Source organism: Myotis brandtii, unplaced genomic scaffold, assembly GCF_000412655.1.
Source record: "Myotis brandtii unplaced genomic scaffold, ASM41265v1 scaffold54, whole genome shotgun sequence".
NCBI classification, from domain to species: domain Eukaryota; kingdom Metazoa; phylum Chordata; class Mammalia; order Chiroptera; family Vespertilionidae; genus Myotis; species Myotis brandtii.
In genome coordinates, this window is record NW_005369989.1 from 2,922,875 (window position 1) to 2,948,615 (window position 25,741).

Sequence of the window (25,741 nt, forward strand, 5' to 3'; positions counted from 1 at the left end):
TAAAATGACAGTAGACCTCTGTTAGGAGTACAGGAAAAGTCACAGCCACCCATAGAATTTCCCCAGGGGGCCTGAGGGCCACTTGCATCACCAATTTTATCCTCTATCTTCAAGGGATAAACTCAAGTAGTGACACGCAGGCTCCAGCGTAAAAGCACCTGATTGATATGTGGCCTCCAGATGAGTCAAGACCCTTTTAATAAAAGGAGAAAAGGGGGAATATTGGTTTGCCTTTGAAGTATGACTCCACCCCATTCTCCTTCTCCCTGGGTGACAAGTCCAGTGTAGTGTAAGGGACGGGAAGTCCAACATTTATTTTCATCAGGACGTGCAAAACTTTGGGGGAGCAAACTGTACTTTTGTCCAACGGATGAAACAAAAGTCATCAAATAATATCATCTAAGGAACTCCTTCAGGAAAGAGAAGTGGAGCATGTTGGGACAGTGTTTTGAGAGTACACTCAGCCACGATGATGAGGACTGTGATAGTCCCCTAGGAAAGCCGAGGACAAACGAGATCTAAAGGAGCCTGGGAGCATCAAGAACACAGAGTCCAGCGTCTAAGCCAGCAGTTCTCAACCTGTGGGTCGCGACCCCTTTGGGGGTCGAACGACCCTTTCACAGGGGTCGCCCAAGACCATCGGAAAACACATATATAATTACATATTGTTTTTGTGATTAATCACTATGCTTTTATTATGTTCAATTTGTAACAATGAAATTGAGGGTCACCACAACATGAGGAACTGTATTAAAGGGTAGCGGCATTAGGAAGGTTGAGAACCACTGGTCTAAGCTGATAGATGACAGAGAGCGCAGTGTCTCAATGGCTAAATATTTAAGCTTCATGGAGTGGAAGATATTTGACTGTAAATAAGCCAAGAATATGAAAATTAAGAGGAAAAACCCCCTGCCTGAGAAATTATACTGCAGGCGTAAAATCTCAACTGCATGAGAGCTCCTGTTCCTTAAAAGCCGTGGTTGACAGAGCAAATGAAGCAGTGAGATGTTTACTGTGCTTTACGGAGATAAACCGGCAAATGCAGAAGATGTAATTATCCAGCATGTCTTTCTAAAAACGAATCTTAACTCTGTGCTATGAGGAGCTACTGTAGGGCACTGGTTTTTCTTTTCCTTTTCTGAAAAAAAAAAATAGTTTCTTATGTACTTGAGGAGAATTAATCCCCCCGCCCCCCAATAACTAATAAGATGGTCAAATTTCAAAAAACTTTGAGATTTTTTCCTGACAAAGTAGACAAAAAGGGAATCACTTCAGTGTCAGAGCAGCTCTGAAGAGGATTTGGGGATGAAGAATACTGTTTGAGCTAGCAAAATATCAAGAGGGTTTGCACTTCCACCAAGGACTAACCTTCACCTTACTGTAAATTACACATTCTATCCTAAGTAGATTTGTCTTATATATAACAGGAGATAATAATTATTTAAAGACTTGACAGCATATACAGAGATATTTACATGATACCACCACCAGCCTGGTTTTATTAAGGAATCTGGGTGGTGTTGTTTTTTCTCGTTATTAGATAGAAAAAATAAAAGAGCTCATTTTTAATTTAGCTCTTGGAAGAAGAGAACCACTTTAAATAATTTAAAATTTTGACACAGTAAAACTTTTAATAACTCACAAATTTTTCCAAGCTGGCACTAGAGTAAATACAAAGATGATTAGTCACACATTAAAAAATATATTAAGCTAAAGTTGAGGTGAAGATTACTGCTCTCCGTGGGGCAATTCCTAGGCCTGTCCCAGGAGGGCCATCTCCTTTGCAATACTGTTAAGACAGGAAATTGTCAGGTGTTCCTGGTAGGGTGTGACAGCTGTAGGAAATATGTACTTGGGAAATTATAGGAATGTTATAGTTATATATATGTTTATTTGTATACGTATATGCATTTATATGTAGACTAGAGGCCCAGCACACGAAATTCGTGCACTCGGGGTAGGGGGGTACCCTCAGCCCAGCCTGCACTCTCTCGAAGTCCGGGAGCCCTCAGGGGATGTCCAACTGAGGCTCCCGCCACCGCTGCTGTGCTCGCCAGCCATGAGCCTGGCTTCTGGTTGAGCAGTGTTCCCCCTGTGGGAACACACTGACCACCAGGGGGCAGCTCCTGTTTTGAGTGTCTACCCCCTAGTGGTCAGTGCATGTCATTGCGTCCAATCATTCCACCATTGGGTTGATTTGCATATTAGCTTTTTATTATATAGGACTAGAGGCCCGATGCATGAAATCTGTGTAAGAGTAGGCCTTCCTTTCCCTGGCTGCCTGCACCAACTTCCCTCTGGCACCCAGGACCCGGGCTTTCCTCTGGCTGCCGGCAGGCACCCAGGACCTGGGCATCCCTCGCAGCCCTGGCTTCATCCGGAAGGTGGTCTGGAAGGACATCCAATCTAATTAGCATATTACTCTTTTATTATTGTAGATGTGTATGTATTCCCCCATTAGACTAGAAGCTTATTGAAAAAAGAGAGGTGTCCTAGAACACGGCCTGACATATTAGAAATGCTCAATAGATATTTGTTAAATGAATGAGTGAATGAAATAAAAGCTGAGGTCAGCCAGGAATTGTGGTTAAAACCACCCTGGACATGCTGAAGGAAGCTGAAGGGAACAACTGAAACATGGGTATCTTTGATTCGCAAGAGCCAAAGTACTCTCTCTTTTCCTATTAAGAGAGAGTGAAAGGTAACCATCTGTATACCCAACACTCATATGTATATACTAGAGGCCTGGTACATGAATTCGTGCACGGGTGGGGTTCCTTGGCCTGGCTGGCGATCGGGGCTGATCTGGGCCATCTGGCCCAGTCCTGATGGGGGCCGATCAGGGCCAGCCGGCCGGGGGGAGGGACCGCGGGAGGTTGGCTGTGGGAGTGCACTGACAACCAGGGGGAAGCTCCTGCATTGAGCATCTGCCCCCTGGTGGTCAGTGTGCATCATAGCGAGCAGTTGTAATGGCCGCTTAGGCTTTTATATATAGAGATATATAGACCCAAGCCAGCCTTAAATGGTTGATTCCTTTGTGTGAGCCACTGCGACCTCACTGGTAGACTTCCACAAGCCCTGTCCTATAGGTGCATGAAGACCTCAGCTTCTAGATCAGCCGTGGGCAAACTACGGCCCGCGGGCCGGATCCGGCCCGTTTGAAATGAATAAAACTAAAAAAAAAAAAGACCGTACCCTTTTATGTAATGATGTTTACTTTGAATTTATATTAGTTCACACAAACACTCCATCCATGCTTTTGTTCCGGCCCTCCGGTCCAGTTTAAGAACCCATTGTGGCCCTCGAGTCAAAAAGTTTGCCCACCCCTGTAACTAGACCACTAATAGCAGGCAACGGTCTGAGGGACAGTGAACTGGCCCCCTGTTTAAAAAGTTTGAGGTCCTCTGGTCCATGGAGTCACCTTACCTAGGCCTGGCAGCAGAGCCCTAGGACTGTACAGGAGACACTTCCCTCCACTCGCTGAGCAAGAGGGAGCTTCATGAAATGCCTTGACAGCATGGAACCAGCAGCAGCAGAGAGGAAATGACAACACTTTTTTGACACACGTGATCTAGCTCCATCAAGAAGCATTTCTTTTCACTTTGTCCTCCAATAGAATCAACTTTTCATGGACCATGAATACAACACGGAGCGTGGTGACAATAAGAACTAAACTTAAGTCCTGGTTCCACTAAAATTCTACCTAATTAACTACCTAATGAATTGAACTTGGCTTCAGTTTCCTCACATGTAAGATGAAAATGATAAGAATGAAACTGACCGTATAGGATTCTTAGGCAAGTCAGGTGACACTGTGTATGTGGAAATACTTGTCAAGCCCTAAAACACTTTGCAATATATAAAGTTGTGAAGAAACGTGTCTTTGTGGTAGAATGAGAGCAAATATAGTACTAATTTTCTCTCTTTACTATTGTTTGCAATGACTTTGAAGTTCCTCCCATCAAGGGGTGGAGTCTATTCCTCTCCCACACTTCCTCTCCAATCTGGCTGGCTTTGCAATCTGCTCTGGCCTGTTTAAAAAAAAGAAGAAGGCAGAAGTGATGGTGTGCTAGTGCTGAGCCAAGACCTCAAGAAGTCTTACAAACTTCCATCTGCTCTCTTGGAACCCTACCACTGCCAGGAGAAAGAGCCCTGAATAGTATGAAGGAGGGTTAGAGAGCATTTGGAGGAGAGCTCAGCCTTCCCAGCGGAGACTATCCTTGTCCAGCATACAGCAGCAAACAGCCGCAATCAGCAGAGCTGCCTCCTTGGACCATAGCTGACTGTAGGTGTGAGGGGGAGCTCAGCCAAGATCAGCAGAACCACCCAGATGACCTCTAACTTCATGAGGAGTGAAAAAAGCTTATTGTTGGAAACCGCTGGGTGTGAGGATGATTTGTTACGTGGCCACCGCTAACTGATACAGCATTATACAAGCATACCTGGCTGGCATCGCGGGGTCCATTCCAGACCACCACAATATTGCAATCAAGTGAGTCACATGAATGTTTTTGTCTCTTGGTGCACATAAAAGTTATGTTTAAACTATACTGTAGTCTATTAAGTGTGTAATAGCATTAGGTCTAAAACAATGTAAATACCTTAATTAAAAAAATTATTGCTAAAAATTGCTAACCATTATCTGAAAAATGGTGCCAATGCATTTGCTCTACTCAGGGTTGTCACAAACCTTCAATGTATAAAAACCACAGTATCTGTAAAGCATAATAAAATGAGGTAGGCCTGTAGCCTGCTACCAGAGTCCTTGGGAACATGTCCAGAAAGAGGATTAACATGGTCAGAACATGTGTGGTTCTTGCGCATCGATGACAATCATATGTTTCAGTGGTTCCCTTCAGCTTCCTTCAGCAAGTGCAGGGTGGTTTTAACCATAGTTCCTGGCTGACCTCAGGACTAAGGCTGAGCGCTTCTGATATCAGCAGAATGACTGCCCTTCGTTCGCAGGACACCATGTGAACAACTTCTGCTTCCAAGACATGATCTAAAAAGAAAAGAAGAAATGGCCTCCCAGATCCTATCAAATCCCTCATTGCGTACGCTGCCTCAATAAAGAGCCAAATACGCAGGCAGGTCTCTTTTTAAATATAGCTTCTGAAATCAACCTCCCTAGGTTGACATTTAAAAACCAGCTGATACAGGAAAGCAGGAATGGATTCGTTAGCAAAAGTGGAAAAGGGAAGTGATCAGAGGCTGGAGCACGAGAAGCCCATAAGCACCATAAATGCTCAGGAGAATCTGCATGGAAAGTGGAAAGGTAATTCAAAAAGAAACGCTAGGGTAACTCATCACATTCTTCATGATCAAGGATGCCCTTGCTGACAGAGGAGAATTACTGGTCCATGGATAACTGTTTCCCTTATTTCTTCCTTGCTTGCATTTTGATTACTTCCCAGGGCTTAACCTCTCCCGCAGAGTATGCATAAGCACGGGATAGGAGCCTTGAACCCCAGTCATTCAAATATCTCTCATAATTAATAGATTAGATTCACAACGTTATGAAAACTTGAAGGAATTCTACAAGTCCTACAAATATAGTCCCACCCTTGCTTAAAGAGTTTGCTGCTTTGCAATTTATAAAGTACTTTTTTTTTTTTTTGGTTAATCCTCACCCAAGGATATTTTTCCATTGATTTTTAGAGAGAGTAGAGGAAAGGGGGAGAGATACAGAGAGAGAAACATCGATGTGAGAGAAACACATCAATTGGTTGCCTCCCGCACCTGCCAATTAGGGCCAGGATCAAGCCTGCAACTGAGGTATGTGCGTTGACCGGAATTGAACCTGAGACCCTTCAGACTGCAGGCTGACACTCTATCCACTGAGCCAAACTGGCTAAGGCTATAAAGTACATTTTAAAAATTTTATTTATGTATTTCAGAGACAGAAGTGGAGGGAGAGATACAAACATCAATGATATGAGAGACAATCATCAATTGGCTTCCTCCTACACACCCCTCACAGGGATAGAACCTACAACCCGGGCATGTGCCCTGACCATAGTAGATGCTCAGTATATAGTTTTTGAGTGAATGGGACAATTCAAATGAGAATTCTAACTCCCTGACTGTGTTTTTATGCTTGAGAATTGTTCACTTATGACAGATACTAGAGGCCCGATGCACAAAATTCATGCAAGAGTAGTGACAGCAGAGCATTAAACTTCCTTCCCCCTGCTGCCGGCACCAGCTTCCTTCTGGCATCCTGGATCTGGGCTTCCTTCCGGCACCTGGGACCCGGGCTTCCCTCGCAGCCCCAGCTTCATCCAGAAGGTTGTATGGAAGGACGTCCGGTATAATTAGCATATTATGCTTTTATTATTATAGATGGTTAGGTCTCAATGCACTAACTACAATATATTTTTTAAATATATTTTTATTGATTTCAGAGAGGAAAGGAGAGGGAAAGAGGGAGAGAAACATCAATGATAAGAATCATTGATCGGCTGCCTCCTGCATGCCCCCTACTGGGGATAGAGCCTACAACCCCGGTATGTGCCCTTTACTGGAATCAAACCTGGGACCCTTCAGTCCACAGGCCGACACTCTATCCACTGAGCCAAACCAGCAAGGGTCCAGCTACAATATTCTGGTCCCCCTTAGTACCACCTGGACAACTGGCTCCACCAGGTTGTAGACTAAAAGACAGTCTCCATTGTGAATTAGGCAGGAGATACTACAGTTAACGTAAGTAAACTCTGCTTAAGTAAACTTGCAGCAGTTGAATTATCCCCCCAAAAAAACAGTGGGGTGCTATCATTTCTAGAATATCCTAGATGGGGGACACTTTCATAAGAAGCAGAGCATGATCAAAGATAGATGGGAGGAAAAGTCTGAACAAAAACCAAGAGAGGTTTAGCCATCTGAAGTCAGACATAAATTTTGACGATTTAAGTTTTTTCCTGGTCTCTGACCTGATGGATGATTTGGCCAACAGAACACAACTAGACAGCAACTTACAATAGCAACTCTGCTAGCTCTTCACAAAAACAGAGGAGGTGGCCTCCTCCACAGCAGAATTAGAAGGCCAATTAGAATGTTCAGATCTCCCCCCAACCATCTTCCTTATCTAGCTGCTCTTGTCCTGAGAACCTGACACAGAGCCCATTCATAAGATGTGATGGCCCTCCCTGCATATCAAAACAGGCTGCACATCAGAAAGGAGATAAAAAAGATAACCCCAGGAATTCACTCCAGACCAACCCAAGCACACGCTCAGGATGAGCAGTCATTTAAGACTTCTGTGCATGAGTTAATGAGCAAAGAAGGTAAGAACAACTATGTCTCCAGGAAATTCCTACATGCATGTAAGTTACCCAGAAGGGTAGCACATTAACTCATTCCTTTATTCATTGATTCATTCCTTCAGGAACCATTACTTATGCATCTGCCGTGTGACAGTGGCAATGTGAGAAAATGCAAAGTAGTAAGAATATTAACAACCACCCTCATTATGAAACACTCAGTCCAGTGCCAGGTCTGGCTTCATGGGTGTGCAACCCGTGCAGGTGCACAGGGCCCTGTGCTTGGCAGAGTCCCAGGCTTAGTTTAATGCTCTGCTGTCACTACTGAAATTCTTGATGATTTTGAAATAGGGGCTCTGCATTTTTATTTTGCACTGGGCTCTGCACTAGCCAGACTTGGAATATCAAAGCTCATACATGGCTAACACCAGTGGGACACACTGCCCCACTTTCTTTATCTCCCCTTCCATCAACAATATCATTAATACAAATGAGTGAATCTTTATTGATAACAGGGGGATTTCGATGTATCATCCGTGTGCTAGAATTCATCAGTTATTTCCTCTCATCGCCTGATCTTCTCTTCTTGCTGTCATTTTTTCTCCCCCACACCCCAAATGTTGATAATTGCCAAGATAGGGTAGCAAAGCTGACATAGGGGTATATGGAAAGGGTACTCATACTCAAGTGTCCGAAAATGCTTCCTGTACAAGCTGAGGGGTTAATAGCCTAATTTTAAGGTGGCCAGACACAAGAATTCCCTGTGTACTAGGCTGGAAGTTGTAAGTGGTGTAGGGAAGACAGGATCATAGCCATGTTCCTCCATGGGGGTACATATCTTGGGGGCCTCCAGGAGGAGAGAGCGCATGAGATAAGCCATAAAGAACGCAGGAATGGGCGGACCTAGGCACGAGACACCAGAGACAAAGGGAGCAGTGTGAGAAAATGCAAGGAGGCAAGAATATGAACATTCATCTCCGTTATTAAACACTGAGCAGCAAGGCTGGCTTCAAGGGTGTGCAACCTACATAGTCACACAGGTGCCCACACTTAGAAGGGCCCCAGGCTTGATTTAATGCACTGTTGTCACACTGTCTTGAAATTCTTTATAACTTTTGAAAAAGGGACCCCCACATGTAAGCAAAATGGCTGACATGCACTATCTTATTTACTCTGTGCAAATCCATAACATAGTACAGTGATTTAACGAATGAGCAAACTGAGGCATGGGGTGGTAATGTACTTTGCCAAGCGATATACCCTGAAGAATTCATGAAGCTAGGATCTGAGTCCTAGTTTTTCTTACTGCTAAAGGGATGTGTTTAAACACAGTGGTAGGCTGGCTCTCCAAGTAAAGACGGGAGCAAATAGCTCAGCTGGCTAGAGCGCAGGGGACATGAACAGGAGGAGGATTAGCAGGAGACAGATCAAGAAGGTTGAGGGAAACTGGATCACTGCAGTCCCCAAATGGTTATGGTCTCTTTCCTTTAGGACAAAGGGAAACATGGAGGGGCATGATCAAGGCTGTACTTTAGAAAGTTTTTATTGTAATGATATATAAGGTAATTTGCAGGGGGACAAACAAAAAGGCAGGAAAGAGACATTTGAGGCTCACATAGTCCTTCGAACATGAGGTAACAGGATTAATAATAGTGAAAGCTCATGTTTAATGAGCACTTACTCTGTCAGACACTGTATTGGAATTATGCTGTTCAATCCCTGTTAAAACCCTTTAGGGTAGGCCCTTTTTATTATCCCCATGTTATTGATAAAAAAGAGTAGGCAAACGAAGTTTAAATAACACGTTTATGGTTACATAGCCAGAGAGCAGCAAGGGTGTGATTGATTTAACTCCAGATCCAGTGATTTAAACTCCAATAAGTCTCTTAGCAAGACGTTTTTTTAACTAAAAAAGTTCTAACATATATATGAACAAAATTTTAATATAATATTGAAGAATGATGTTTTTTTAAAAAAAACAACCAGAAGGAGAGAGTTTTAGCAGCTTTGTGAATCAATTATAAGGCAATTCCATTTAAAACCCTTTTTTCCTGGCACAAAAACAGAAACAGAGATCAATAGAAGAGACTGAAAATTCTAGAAATAGAATAGAGTGTTTTTAAAAATGTAACATGATAGCACAAGCTTCCCATAATAAAAAGTGTTAGGAAGAATTATTTGATCAATCAAATTTAAATAACTGGATAATAATTTGGGGACCCGATCATGTTAGATGTGTATTTTTACACTGTACACAAAAATAGCTTCCACATGAATTAAGGAGTTAAATACAAAAAACTGAATTACAGAAAACCAGCAGGAGATGGAATAGAATATTTATCAGATTTGTGAGAGAACAGTCACTTCACTTTGAAGCAGTGGAATAAATCATGAAGGAAAAGACTGACAGATTTGAATACATAAAACATTTAAACTTCTGTCCAATAAAAAACACACAGCAAGACTAAAAAAGGACATTATACTTAGGGCAATATTTGCATTCCATCTGACAAAGAGGGCTTTAAAACTCAAACTTTATATGCCCTCATCCAAATTTATAAGGAAAACATCAGACTTCAAAATATAAATATGTAAGACAGGCGAAAAAAACGAACACACAGGGGAGAACAATCATTAAAGAAAAGAATAGAAAATTGTTCAGTTTACCACCAATTAATGAAAGTAAAGCAAACTTAAGATTTTTCACCTTTCTTTCTTTTTTTAAGAAGATTTTTAAAATTGATATTTAGAGAGAGAAAGGGAGAGGGTGAGTGAGAAACATGCATCGATTGGCTGCCTGCAACCCAGGCATGTGCCCTGATCTGGAATTGATCCAGCAACCCTTTGATGCATGGGACAAGGCCCAACCAACTGAGGCACACTGACAATGGAAAGATTTTCCACCTTTCTAAATAACATTTTCCCCCAAACTGGCACCACACAATGTTGCCACAGCTGGATTGAAACCTGTGTACCCATTCCTCAAGGGTGGCACTGAAAATGGACACAACCTTCTTAAAAATCCGTAGCGTCACAATACCTAGACAGACTCGGGCTCAAAACCACACTGGTTTTCATAACTATTAGTTACATACTGAGCACTTTATCTTCTGGGAGTAATAAAAGCAAAAGTGGATGTGAGCATGAAGATGTTTATCCATCTCTGTTTACGATGGAGAAAAACTGGAAACACAAGAAGCACCCCTAATTAGGGGGACGGCTTCATAAACAATAGCACAGACTATTGAACAGGGTAAGACAAGTTTAAGTTTTTCTTTTTAGAAGTCTAGTCCAAAGAGATGAAGACAGAAACAGAGGTAGCTTGAGGCGAAGCAGTATTAAGAGAAAATCATGCAATATTTCCTTCAAGGTTATCAGAGCCTGGGTGTGTATGTCAATTGAGGGGAACAATATATTAGAGGTAAAACATGAAAATGTGGAGAGAGAGAGAGAGAGAGAGAGAGAGAGAGAGAGAAGCGAAGAGGGTGGGAGGGAAGGAGAGAAGAGAGAGGGGTGACGAGTTTGAAGGGAGGGGGAGGTCCCAGGCAGGCTAGCCCTGACGGAGCGATGCTGTAATTCTGTAATATTTTATAGCACATTTATTCAGTCAGCATTTCGTGTGTCACTTCTCAGCTAGGAAAGGAACAATGAGCAGAAGTGCCACCAGGGGGCAGGTTTGGTACTGGCAAAGGGACTAAGAAGATAAGCAAAACAAAAAAAGTCTTTTCCTGCAGCACAGGGTGCATTCTTTGTTTTGCAACAATTGTCCAGAACAATGTCCGTAACAGCTGTGTTATAGGTATGGATTTTGTTCCATAAACTCGGGTGTGCAAGAACATATCAGTACCTTATATCTTTTAAATAAAATTAAAATCAACCTGAAGCCACTGGTCCTACGAGGCCAGGTTAAAAGTCAATCTCAGCCGTTGTTATGGCTCCCAGGGCCCTAAAGGGCCCCACAGAGGTTCTGGGAGCCTTAGCCAGGGCTGACATTTAGGCCCAACATACAAAATGCTTATGCTCTGAATCAACATGATCCCTTGATATGGCGTCACTGTGCTATGCCCTTACCTGTTAAGAATGGGCAGATTCCAATATCTGGAATATACATGTGTGTACACACACATGCACATGTATGTATATACACACACCTCCTTAGGGCACTCAAAGAAGGGGAGCTTGGAGTCATCCCTAAATGTGGAACTCTTGCCTCCTGCTCTCCTTTTCTTCTCCTCTTTCCCCGGTGCCTCCTTTCTGCCCCCAAACTCATTGCCTTTCTTTCATCATTGGCCAGATGAAGCTTTCAGGAAGACAGATGTCGTCAAGAGACATGCTCAAGAGAGGCATGGAGCCCAGAGGCCCTGTCTAATTCCGAGTCATCCCTAAATGTGGAACTCTTGCCTCCTGCTCCCCTTTCCTCTCCTCTTTCCCCTCCTTTCTGCCCCCAAACTCATTGCCTTTCTTTCATCATTGGCCAGATGAAGCTTTCAGGAAGACAGATGTCGTCAAGAGACATGCTCAAGAGAGGCATGGAGCCCAGAGGCCCTGTCTAATTCCAGGGATGAGAAAAGGAGAAAACACAAGCACAGAATATACCCATATGTCCCAATTGTGTTGCTGCATTTGCCACAATATTGCAATTCTTAAAATCCCCTGTTTACAAGTCTGCAATCCAAACATGAGTGATTGGATACGCCAGTGGCACAGATGGTGATGGGAAGAACATCAGAATCAGAATCCTCCAAAATATACAGAGGCTCTCAAAATGTGTAGGAGTTCTTATGCACATTTGTGAACACACACACACACACACGCGTGCACACACACATGCACACACACACCAGAAATCCATGGAGCATAGCAGGGGGCACTGAAGCCTCACCTACAGTCCCAGGAAGTGGCCTGTTTGGATGTCTTGCCTGGGAGGCTCCTACGGAAAAACATCAACCTACTCAGTTTATGCAGCCTCATCTTTCAAGAGCTGTTAATCAGAAACCTGCCAAGGAGAATGCTAAATTCTCTCTAAAGATATCTGGAATACCATATCAAGTTACATGCCAAATAAGCAATAAAACAACAAGCCCATCAAGCAGGTTCTAAAGATTTATTCCTCTTCTCCGTTGAGGAGAAAGGAGCCTGTTATAAATGACTAACATTAGCCACAAATCTGCAGGTCAGCAAATAAAAAATAGTCAGAATGACCAGGCGTGAGTGCAAAAGGAAAACATGTTCATTACTTTTAAGAATGTAAATTTTGTTGGCATAATGTAGGATTATTTACGAAATGTCGACAAAAGAGGAAATCTTCTGGTTTATAACACTGAGTAATGATGAGACAAAACCGACTGGTGGCATTTTCAATTACATTCTCTGGGTCTTTCACAGTCCCGTTTACCTTTACAGTCTATCTTCAACTTTCTCGCCCTCTATATGTAATCACTAGGCGGGAGGCTTCCGAAGAAACAAACTCATAAGCTTATTTTAGGCAGGCACTTTAGAGAGAGGGGTCACTCTACCTCAGTGCCGAAAGCTTTCAGAGAGCCCTGGGAAGCCTGTCGAACATCTCACTCTACACCATCACGGGCAATGCCTCTGAACTTAAAATCAGTGCAGATAGTGGGGGAATTTTAGTAAGGAGAGAGGGAGAGAGATATGGGAAGAAATGAGAGATTATACACTACGTCTGGGAAAAAGTCACGAGAGAAAATAGTTTGCAAACTAATTGTATAATCATGATCTCCAAACTAAACTGTCCCCGGTGGTGTAAGACGAAAAGATGAGAACATATCTTAATAGTTATTTACAAATTTTAAATTCATCATTAAAAAAACTTACTTTGTGTATTTTTAAATATATATACTGTATTTATAAAGTAATGCATGTACTTTGAAAACAATAAACATATATTGAGGTGAATGCTCAATTACTTTTTTACTTTATTGATTTGAGAGATAGACATATAGACATTGATTTGTTGTTTCACTTATTTATGCATTCATTGGTTGATTATTTTTAAAAATATATATTTTTATTGATTTCAGGAAGGAAGGGAGAGGGAGAGATAGAAACATCAATGATGAGAGGAAATCATTGATTGGTTGCTTCCTGCTCACCCCCAACTAGGGATCAAGCCTACAACCCAGACATGTGCCCTTAACTGGAATCAAACTCAGGACCCGTCAGTCCACAGGCCAATGCTCTATTTGCTGAGCTAAACCAGCTAGGGCTATTGGTTGATTCTTGTATGTGCCCTGACTAGAGACCAAACCCGGAACCTTGGTGAGACAACGCTCTAACCAACTGAACAACCCGGCCAGGGCCTCAATTCTTTTAACTGTTAAGAATATGTGGTCAAACCCTGAATAGCCTTTGTCTAGATAAGCACTCAAGGAAACCCCTGGCTTCTACATGTCAATTATGCTACACTGTGGTTTATCATTGTTGTTACTATTTTCACAAAAGCAATATACACTAATTGTAGAAAATAAATTAAAGAGAACTACAAATGAAAGAAAAAAAATCACCTGTAACTCTATATCTAACATATTCTGGTGCCTATTGACTGCCTCTTTTCTAACCATATATACAATATTTTATATGTATGTTAAGTATCTATACATAAATATGCTTTTTCAAAATTGTTATTAAATGATAGTGGCTGTTTTATAACTTATTTTTAATCAATAGTAAATTATGAATATGCTATTTTGGGACAGAATTTTAATTGTCTATACACTAGAAATTTGAATAAAGTTACGCAGTAAAATTTAACCATTTCCCATGGTTAAATATTTAGTGTTTTGCCATTTTAAATAATGGCTAGGCTCTTCTGAGTAGCTTTTCTGCCCCCACAATTCTGTAACTATTTCAAAGGATACATTTCTATAAATGGAATACTTGGAAGAAAATATATGCCAAATTAAGACATTTGATATGTTTTATAAAGTTAGTATTCAGAAAATTTGTACATATTTATGCTCATTAGCAGTTATAATGCGTCCCATGACATTTGCACCAACACTAGGCATTAACACTAAAACCACAGTAATTTTCTAATTTGATTAGTAAAAGCTATCCATTACCTAGTTCCGAAATAGTTTCCTAACTAGTAGGAAAACTGACGAAACTCCTCTGGCTCAGTTTATTGGTTCAGGGTTCTCAATCATGGAAGCCGCAATAGGTTGAGATGAAAACACCCGAGGATCAGACATGGAGGCCTTTGGATGCCAGGCAGATGGGACTAGATTTTATCCTGGGGATCAGTCATTCCATGGGACTGGTACTATACCCCTAGGGAGTATTTAGGAAAATTGGGCAGATGTTTTAGTTTTCACAGTGTTTGGGAGTTGCTACTGGTGTTTAGTGGATGGGGACCAGACATGTTAGCTGCCCTGCAATGCACAGAACAGTCTTGAGCAATGAAAAACTATCTCATGCCTTGCATAACTTTCACATATCTTACTGGAAATGCATGAGGGCAAAGTCTGATGACAATTATCCAAGCCTGAAACCTAACTCTATTTTACATACGAATGCAAGATAATCTGTGCCCATTGCTCATAAATACTAAGTTTTCTGCTACCATGTAAACTAAGGGGAAAAGATTTTCTTCAGAGATTTACCAAGGGTAGTGCACCATCTTGAAAAATTATTGTTACCAATACCACACCGTTTCAGTTACTTACATTTACTGTGATTCTAAGAGCATGTGTGAGAATCTTATAACTTCCTCATGCCTTCTCATATTGTCATGCCCAAGCATTTCTGTAATGGAATACATGTCTTTATTTTGAACTAACTTATTTCTCCTTATTACATGCAAGGCATTCTATTGCCTTTTACAAAATTACATGTAGGCAGGTCATAGTTTCTACTGGTTTCACTTTAGGAGATTAAAGGAAACAGTGACAATACTTATTCTAATAGTGGCCATTGGGTCTCCGCGGTGGAAAGCTGCTGCTGCAGAGCCCAGGAAGCTATTCCGGGCTTCTCGCAGGGCAGCGATATGATGAAGCCGAGCTGGAGGTGGGACAGTGCAGAGAGTAGGAAAATAAATGGGAAAAGGAGAAGGCAGGAAGCAGAGACCAGACAAGAGGCAAATATAACCTGGGCAGGGAACTAATGAAGACCTAGAAAACTGCAATGCCTGAGAGAATCAGAAAGAACATTTTTATGGAGGACATCTTAAAAAGAGAAGTCGTTGGAACCCAGTGACTGAATATAGTGTCACAGAGTGACTGTCAGTGTTATTAGATTGCAGAATGACTGTGTTCTCAAAAACAGTCTCACGTATGTGCACACACAGTTGAAAGCACACGCAGACACAGACAACACACACACACACACACACACACACACACACACACACTTACACACTATGAAATGTCAGATTCATTACCAAATAATCCCTCTCCTCTCCTGCTGTCAAAGGGAAGACTTATTACACCACTGATTCTGAAATCTGACAGCTAAACCTGACACTAGGCTGAATCAAAGGGGCAAAGCCTTATTCAGATTATTTATTTGTTTGTGATTCTCCATCCAAGATAAACCCAGAGATAAATTTCAAGTGTGCTTTAAGTGAACTCCAGGTTATAAATCATGTATTGTATTCTCATAGTACAGTAAGCATAAAACCACATAGATCAACAATAGATATATATGCCTCCCTTCCTTGACAGATTCATGCGCACACACCCACACAAAGAGAGAATAAAAGGAAACTAAGAATCTGGGAACCAAGGATAGTTTGTCAGCACGGTACATGTTTACTAATCAGAAGCAACCATAGCAATTAACATAGTACGGCATTAGACTGGACAAGAAAACCATGGTTCTAAATGACAGAAAAAGCATTTCAAAATGACGGGACAGAAAATCCTAGATATTAACCATAAGAGAATCAATACTGAAAAATATTGGGGAATAGAAGAAAGTGGCCTGATTTATATTCAATTTTCAGTTAAGAATAACCGTGTATTATATACTGAATTATCTGAAGTTAGCTTCTATATTCATCCTCGATTTCACATTTTCTGATAATAGATGATGTAAATATTTCTTTAAATAATAAAAAAGTGAGTCAAAAATATCTCCAGACATAATGGGATGCTTTAGTTATCCTGATCCATGTCTGCACAAAAGCGCTGTCAGTAAAGCACAAATATCACATTCTTGGTTGCTTTTCTTAATAACTGAAACGTGAGAAAAATAGCAACCATTTCCTTCTCACCTCTAAGCAACCATTCCCCCACTCCACCTAAAAAAAATGTCAGTTGCATTCCATCAAAGTGGGAAATGTCCCTAGAAACCTCACCATTAAATTCTCACATTGTTCTTTTTATGGGTTACTTACCATCTGAAATGTATTCTTTAGCACTCTCCTATTTGCCATGTATGGCAACAACGCAAGACAAATCCCAATGACTATGCTAACCGCCTAAAACGGGTAATGAGGGCTGGTCTAGACTGAGGCACAGATAACACCATCCATCTCTCCCCATCTCTGCTGCCTGATCTCAGGTTTGACAAGAGGCAGAATATTTATATATTGGGGCTGTATTATGCTACAGTGCAGGAGATTTAATGAGACATAAATACATAGAAAATGACCTGAGGCTAAAAGGAGATGCTGTAGGTGAGGTTATAGGTGGCTACAGCTTAAAGACCATGGTCTTCCCTCTTCCTCCTAATTAGGCACAAATTCCAAGCACCTTGACATGGAAGATGGGGACCCCATGACCCAACCTCTGCCTGCTACTCTCATCTCACCTCCTGCCACTGTCCCTTTGCACCCCCGTGGTCTTTGAATCACACTCTACTTTCTTAAAACTCTGGGTCATCATGCTTTCATTCTTCCTGAAGTATACTTCTTTACAATTGTCCCCTGGCTGGCATCTACTTATTATTCAAGACTCAGCTCTAGTATTGCACACCGGGATAGATAGCCTTCCTCTCTGCTTTCAGGGTTTAACTCCACTACCAACTACTAGTTACCTTGTGATTGTCTGTGTACTCATTTTTCTCCCCCAACATGAACTTCCTATGGGCAGGGACTGGGTCTTTTTTGATATCTATATCTCTGGTACACAGCATAGTGAGCACTCAGTAAATGTTTGATGTTTGCCCGACTGGGAAGTTCTTCCTTTTCTTCTACAGAGCAAGTAGAGAGCCAATGACTATACAAGCTGTTAAAACTACCACTGATTTCCCCATTGAGGGTTAGGGAGGGGTTTGCAAGTCAGAGCTTGTACTAACCAGAGTCAAGGAGCCAGCTGTGCTTGAGAGGGAAGACACAAAGGACAGAGGATTACCTAACTTCATGTGACCAAGTGTCGTGAACTCTCTCTCTACCTGTCATGGCCACAGAATCCTCAGGGGAACTCCCAGTGGGTCACTTCAATGTGCACTATGTCCACCCAACATGGGAGTGGGATCAAGTAGAATTGACTAAAGAAACGTCACAGCCCTAGAAATTTGGGTTTGCAGCGGTTCTCAACCTGTGGGTCGCGACCCCTTTGGCGGTCAAACGACCCTTTCTCCCTCTTCCTCCTAATTAGGTACAAATTCCAAGCACCTTGACATGAAAGATGGGGACCCCATGACCCAACCTCTGCCTGCTACTCTCATCTCATACCTCCTGCCACTGTCCCTTTGCACCCCTGTGGTCTTTGAATTACACTCTACTTTCTTAAAACTCTGGGTCATCATGCTGTCATTCTTCCTGAAATAGACTTCTTTACAATTGTCCCCTGGCTGACATCTACTTATTGTTCAAGACTCAGCTCTAGTATTGCACACCTGGATAGATAGCCTTCCTCTCTGCTTTCAGGGTTTATCTCCACTAGCAACTACTAGTTACCTTGTGATTGTCTGTGTACTCATTTTTCTCCCCCAACATGAACTTCCTATGGGCAGGGACTGGGTCTTTTGATATCTATATCTCTGCTACACAGCATAGTGAGTACTCAGTAAATGTTTGATGTTTGCCCGACTGGGAAGTTCTTCCTTTTCTTCTACAGAGCAAGTAGAGAGCCAATGACTATACAAGCTGTTAAAACTACCACTGATTTCCCCATTGAGGGTTAGGGAGGGGTTTGCAAGTCAGAGCTTGTACTAACCAGAGTCAAGGAGCCAGCTGTGCTTGAGAGGGAAGACACAAAGGACAGAGGATTACCTAACTTCATGTGACCAAGTGTCGTGAACTCTCTCTCTACCTGTCATGGCCACAGAATCCTCAGGGGAACTCCCAGTGGGTCACTTCAATGTGCACTATGTCCACCCAACATGGGAGTGGGATCAAGTAGAATTGACTAAAGAAACGTCACAGCCCTAGAAATTTGGGTTTGCAGCGGTTCTCAACCTGTGGGTCGCGACCCCTTTGGCGGTCAAACGACCCTTTCACAGGGGTCGCCTAAGACCATCCTGCATATCAGATATTTACATTATGATTCATAACAGTAGCAACATTACAGTTATGAAGTAGCAACGAAAATAATTTTATGGTTGGGTCACAACATGAGGAACTGTATTTAAAGGGCCAGAAGGTTGAGAACCACTGGATTAGAGGCAGGATAATTGGCAGGGCCATGCTAGGGGGGGTGCTGATGAGACACAAGAAGTCCATAGAGCCTGGCGCTTCATCTCATTCTGGATTGTCAGCCTTCACCAGCTGTGTTCAATAATCAGTTGAAACCTCTTGTTGGCAACCCTTTTCTTTTTTATCCCATAAGCCCCACAGGCATATGATGCAGGGCCTTTGTTGAAAGAACAGAAAGTCTCGATCTCACAAAGGACCCCCGATGTAGACTTCTAACATTACCTCCAAGTGAGAAGACGCAAGCAGTCATGTACTAGCAAAACTGAAAGAGGAAGCTGTTCCTCATGTAACTTTAATCTTGGGTCCTCTTACCTGATCCCAACTTCTGAAGTGAACTGTAAATCAGAACTTCTAATACATTCTATAACCATCTTGCACACAGCACAATTATTTTGAATGTGTGTGTCTGTCAAGTATGTTAATTTGGTAAATGTACACAATATTTACAACTGTGTGGAGTGCCATTGGTTTTTAATATCCTAGGAGCCACCTCTCTAGTTCTTCAAGAAGTTCTAGCATGTACAGAAGCCTTTATAGCAGGGGTCCTCAAACTACGGCCCGTGGGCCACATGCAAATACAAATATTGTATTTGTCCCCATTTTGTTTTTTTACTTCAAAATAAGATATGTGCAGTGTGCATAGGAATTTGTTCATAGTTTTTTTTTAAACTATAGTCTGGCCCTCCAACGGTCTGAGGGACAGTGAACTGGCCCCATGATTAAAAAGTTTGAGGACCCCTGCTTTATAGGATCAATAGAGAATGGTGCTGACTCTATTGCGTCAAGAGGAAAAATACAGTTTATTTATTACTTACCAAATTAAGTTTTTCCCAGAACTCAGGTCCTTCTTTCATCTCTCTGAGGCTCGGTGGAATGTACCAAAAGCAAATATTGGCATATTCAGGCTGAGGATTAAGGAAATTTGAAAGTTGTTAACCTAAGATTAATCTTAGATGCAACTAAAGTCTTAGCCAGTTTCTTTAAGAGTTATTATGTGTGTATTATGTTGATAACAAATCAGACTGCAAGAGTAGACATCCATTTTGCCTTACTTCTGATAACATCCTACTGGGAAATTTCCTTCTCAGTTGGGCGCACCTAGAGGGTCCTTCCCTCTAGGTAAGGATGCACACACCATCAAGAATAAACAAAGTTTGAAGCTGACTCAACCTAGTTATAACCATCATCACCCGATGTACATATGCCTAGCCTTGCCTGGGACAGGAATCATTCCTTTGTCCAGTGAATCAACACTATACACACATCATTGGCCTATTAGTCACTCAGTAGCCATCTCAGTTATCAGAACTACTGTCCTGGTATCACCGTGATAGTGTTCAAGTAACCCTTATTTTACTTAAAAATACGAGTAGTGATGATGGCAGTTCAGATATGCCAAAGAGAAGCGGTAACGTGCTTCCCTGAAGTGAAAAGGTGAAAGTTCCCCAACTTAATAAAGAAAGAAAAGCACTGTATGTTAAGGTCGCTGAAATCTATGCTAAGAACTTATCTTCTCTCCATGAAATTGTGAAAGAAAAAGAAAACTGTGCTAGTTTGTAGAGAGAGAGCACATTCACATAACTTTTATTACAGCATATTGTTACAGTTATCCTATTTTATTATTAGTTATTGTTGTTAATCCCTTACTAATTTATAAATTAAACTCTGTCATAGATATGTATAGGAAAAACATAGTATATTCAAGGGTTTGGTACTATCCCTGGTTTCAGGCTTCCACTGGGGTTTTGGGCCATATGTCCCATGGATAAGCAGGGACTACTGTATATATAATTATCGACTTTGACTTTTCCTAAATGGAAAGAATTATAGTTCACAGACCTAAACTCCAAATGGATCTTTGCATTTCTTCCCTTAAGTATGTATTAGGGCTATATTTAATCAATCCAATGAATGCATTTGTTAACAGGCTAAGCAGCTTGACACATAGGCGAAACTTAAGGTCTAAATTTACTTCATTACTCTAAATGGGAATACACAGAAAAGAGGCAAATGCAGATCACACACAACAATCCTTCGAAGTAGGAACTCTGGAGAACCATTGAGAAAGCCACCTCCACTGCTTGGGGGCCATCTGGCTCCCACAGATAAAATATCCAGGGCAGAAGGCTTCCTAATAATGAAAACCCACCTCAACTTTCATTACAAGGATGGAACTGTTTGCAGATCCCTAAAGATGATGATAAGAGGTTCCTCCTGCGATTTTTAAGCCTTTAGGAAGAATATATAAACAACTTTTAAGTCACTTCATCTTTTTTTTTCTCATGATTTTTTTATTAGCTCTATCAAAAGACAGTGCAGTTCTGAGGTATAAAGCACTTTCCATAAGCTCTGCAGCTACCAAATCCAGACAAATGAAGAAGGCAATTCAAACTTGAGAAAATAAAGATGTAACTAGACCTCAAGAAAATAAAGATGGCAGCTCAAACTCTAGGAAATAAAAGTGACTCAAACTCACAGTCTAGCCAACTGTATAGTTGTTGTTTCACCCGCTCCATGTGTAAGTACCATCCTAAAAGTTACAGACACTTTCTTACAGCATCATAATGCCAACATCATCTTACCTGATAATAGACAAACATGTAAATTGACTGTACCTTTGCTATGCCCACCAGCCATATGAGTATGCAAATTAACCAAACAAAGATGGCAGTTAATTTGCATACGTAGGCGCCCAGCGGCGATCAGAGCCTGCAATCAGAGCTGAGAGGTCCCCTGCCCAGGCCTAATGCCTTGAGGAGTTAGGCCGGGGCAGGGGAGGAGCCGGCGATGGCAGGGAGCAGGGGCAGAGTCGATGATTGCGGGGAGCTGGGGGTCCCCTGCCCAGGCCTAACACCTCAGCCACATTAGGCCTGGGCAGGGGCGGAGCCGCCGATGGCGGGGAGCAAGGGTGGAGCTGGCAATCGCAGGGAGCTGGGGGTCCCTGGCCCAGGCCTAACGCCTTGGCCAGAGGCGTTAGGCCTGGGCAGGGGCAAAGCCAGCGATCACGGGGAGCAGGGACGGAGTTGGGGGTCCCTTGCCCAGGCCTAATGCCTCGGCCACAGGCGTTAGGCCTGGGCAGGGGCAGAGCCAGCGATCATGGGGAACAGGGTCGGAGCCGGCGATGGCAGGGAGCTGGGGGTCCCCTGCCCAGGCCTAATGCCTCGGCCACAGGCGTTAGGCCTGGGCAGGGGCAAAGCCAGCGATCACGGGGAGCAGGGACGGAGTTGGGGGTCCCTTGCCCAGGCCTAATGCCTCGGCCACAGGCGTTAGGCCTGGGCAGGGGCAAAGCCAGCGATCACGGGGAGCAGGGACGGAGTTGGGGGTCCCTTGCCCAGGCCTAATGCCTCGGCCACAGGCGTTAGGCCTGGGCAGGGGCAGAGCCAGCAATCACGGGGAGCAGGGGTGGAGCCAGCGATGATGGGGAGCTGGAGGTCCCCTGTCCAGGCTTAAGGACTTGGCCACAGGCATTAGGCCTGGGCAGGGCCCAAGCTGGCAATTGGTGTGAACTACAGAGGAAACACCTTTTCTGACCACTCATTGACTAAGCTCCCTGTATGCCACTGGTAATATTCTTAGTAACCTGGGTAATAAGAATCCAATAAGGTGATCTAGGGTTTTTTACCACACTCTTGGAGAAAAAAAGGAACGTCTGCTGCTGGAGGGCTAAGAAATGTCATATCCTGCCCTAGCTGGTTTTGCTCAGTGGATAATGCCTCGACCTGCCCACCACAGTGTCTGGGTTCAATTCTGACCAAGGGCATGTACCTAGGTTGCAGGCTCCTCCCTGGCCCAGGCCCAGGTCAGGGCTCATGCAGGAGGCAACCAATCAAAGTGTTCCTCTCACTTTGATGTTTCTCTCTGTCTTTCCCTTTCTCTTCCACATTCTCTAAAAATCAATGGAAACATATCCTCAGGTGAGGATAAAAAAAAAAAAAAAAAGAAATGTCATATCCGATGAAAGACACATCTTGAAAATGCCTAAAGAAAGCTGTCATTTTTTCATGGTGAAGGGGCTGGAGTCCATGTTGATGAAAACACCTTCATGGCTGCGATGACTGGCAGTGGCTGCAACATCGGGGTGATGGGGTTGGTGCCTTACCCTGATCAGCCCGGTCGCCTCCCACAAAGGGAGGCCAGACTGTGGCTTAGGCCCGCTCCCCAAGGGGAGCAGGGAGCAGGCCTAAACCGTCAGTAGGAAATCCCTGAGGGCTCCCAGTATGTGATAGGGGTCAGGCTGGGCTGAGGAACACCCCCCCCCCCACCCCCAGTGCCCAAATTTTTGTGCACCGGGCCTCTAGTGCTTAATAAAATTACTGATAATTCCCTGGTATTATCCAATAATCAGTTCATGTTAGAAATTCCCCCAACTGTTTCAAAATGTACTTTTACAATTGGCTTGTTCAAACTGGGATTCCAAAAGCTTCATAATTTGCATTTAGTTGCTATGCCTCTTCTACCTCTTTGAACCTAAAGTGATTAACACCACTTTCTCCTTATTTTTCTTCATGCCAATGACCTGTTAAAGAAATCAGGTCAGCTGTCCTATAGAATGCCCTACATTTGAAACTTTTCTTCTTGCTTCTTTGAAGTGTTACCAGAAAGTCATTTAAATATGGGTTCTTTTGCTATCTTTGCAAGTCACTACTTTTCAGGAAATTTGAACTCCTTTGTGGATAGTGGTGGAAGCCATAGTCAGAATTCTCTGGAGCAGGTTTTCCAAAACTTGTCTGAAGACCTGGACTACTGCAACAGTCTCCAATTTGTCTCATTTATTCTTTTCTCATCCTGTCTTCACCCCACCCTCTCCCCATTCCTCTCTTCCCAAGACAGCCTGCATGATCTTGTAAAATGGATGTCAGGCTCCTGTCTCCTTAAAACTTCTCCAATGATTACACTTGGAATAAAAGCCAAAGATCTTGCCATGACCTACCTGATTCCAACTGATCTCCCCATCCACCTCTCCAACTTCATCAAACACTGCAACTTGCACCCCTTGCTTAATATACCTTCTTTTGGCTCCTCAAACACACAGAACTCTTTTCAGCTTTGCCATTGTTTATTGATTCTACCTAGAATGCCTTCCCTTCAGACAACAGCAAGGCATGCTGTTTACCATTATTCAGGTCTCAGCTCAAAGATAACTTCAGAAGACCATACCTGGACAACCCACACCTAAGAAGCCACCCCCCACTAATTTCTTGATTTAGCATTTCACCCTACTTATTTCCATTATAATACTTATTGTTAGACAGACCTGAGCAGAGTAAGAACAATCGGCCTGGTACAGAAACTCACCAAGACAGAAAGCCCTGGATGCCTAGCAAGGGGCAAACTGGGAACACAAGAACCTTGCCCCCAGGATAACCTATCCTCCCCCTGCATATCACTGGTCATGCAGTTTGGACCCCAGATCTTTCATATCGCTGGTCAGGTGGTTTAGACCCCCAGACCTTTTCCTCCCTGAAGATAACATCTAGGCCCAGAAAAGCAGCAAAACCAGACAACTGACACAATAACTGCCTCAGGACCAGCTGCATTGACTAATGATCCCCCATGCACTGGCACTGACCAATCAGTGGAGACCACGACCCTAAAAGAGCACACTTGGAAAGCTGATGACTATTCTATTAAGACCCTCCCCTGACATATCCCCTAAGATTTCCACTTGCAAGAGAGAGATATGCTCAGGACAAAGGGCCCAGTGTGAACTCTCCCTCCAAGGATCATGCTCGTGCCATTCCCTTCCCCCTTACATTCCCACTCAGGCAAGTATCCCTCAACCTCTAAGGGACTCCATGAGACTTGCAACCAGGAGAGCAATGGGCAGCAGCAGCTCGTCCCAGGCTAACCCCTCCACCCCCTGAACCCAACTCCAAGGCCCCCTTTTCTCTGACTTCTCAAGACAGCCCAAAGCAGCCCAACCTAGGCTTTCATGCTGCTTCTTTTATGACCTTCCTTGTTTCACTGTCCTAAGTACATTTTTGCTGCCATCATGGACCCCAATACCCTTTGGCTCAGTGCTGTGTAGCTCTTCCCTGTGGATATCCCTGTTTCCCATTCCCTTTTCTTTAAATAAATTCAATTTTTCTTTAATCACTGTCTGAGATGCCTATTTAGCCTGCTGCACATCATCAACGTTAACTTCTCACTTATCACATCTGTAACTGTCTAATTATTTAGTTGTGTACTAGATTATCTCTTACTAGAGGCCCAGTGCACAGATTCATGCACTGGTGGGGTCCCTTGGCCTGGCCAGCGCCCTCTCGCAATCCGGGACCCCTCAGGGGATGTCGGAGAGCTGGTTTTGGCCCGATCCCCACAGGCCCGATCCAGACAGGAGGGAGCCCGATCCTGTGCGTTTAGCATCTGTTCCCTGGTGGTCAGTGCACATCATAGTGACTGGTGGAATAGTCATTCAGTGGCTTAGGCTTTTATATATATAGATGAATTCATTTGTTTTCCTAAGATTTCTCACTATCTGATATTTCCTATGTATTAATTGGCTTATTTATTGCCTATCACTTTTCATTTGAATGTAAGAACCATGAGAGCAGGCAACTTCCCTGTCTTATATCTCCAGTGCCTAGAACTGGGCCTGCCACACAGAAATTGTTCAATAAATCTTGCTAAATAAATGAATATCAAAAAAATAGCTAGATTGCTTATATAGGTTCCTACGTTGCAATATCTAGATGATTTATTTTCCCATTGCTCCAAAGCTAATATGCTTTCATTATTTTATGAAAAGAGAAATTTTTATATTAGGTTAAAACTGTTATTGAGCCTGGCTGGTGTTGCTCAGTAATTGAGCGTTGACCTATAAACTAGGAGATCACAGTTCTATTCCTGGTCAGGGCACATGCCTGGGTTGTGGGCTCGATCC

The 25,741-nt window shown here is 42.9% G+C and overlaps 1 protein-coding gene across 1 annotated transcript in view; it reads right to left on the reverse strand.

Moving 5' to 3' along the window:
- Nucleotides 1–25,741, reverse strand: part of GADL1 (glutamate decarboxylase-like 1) — a 121,744-nt gene that overhangs the window by 23,806 nt on the left and 72,197 nt on the right. The window contains exon 14 of the mRNA XM_005878052.2: nt 19,674–19,763. Within this exon, the coding sequence (XP_005878114.1) occupies nt 19,674–19,763 (90 nt within the window). The remainder of the gene's footprint in view (nt 1–19,673; nt 19,764–25,741) is intronic.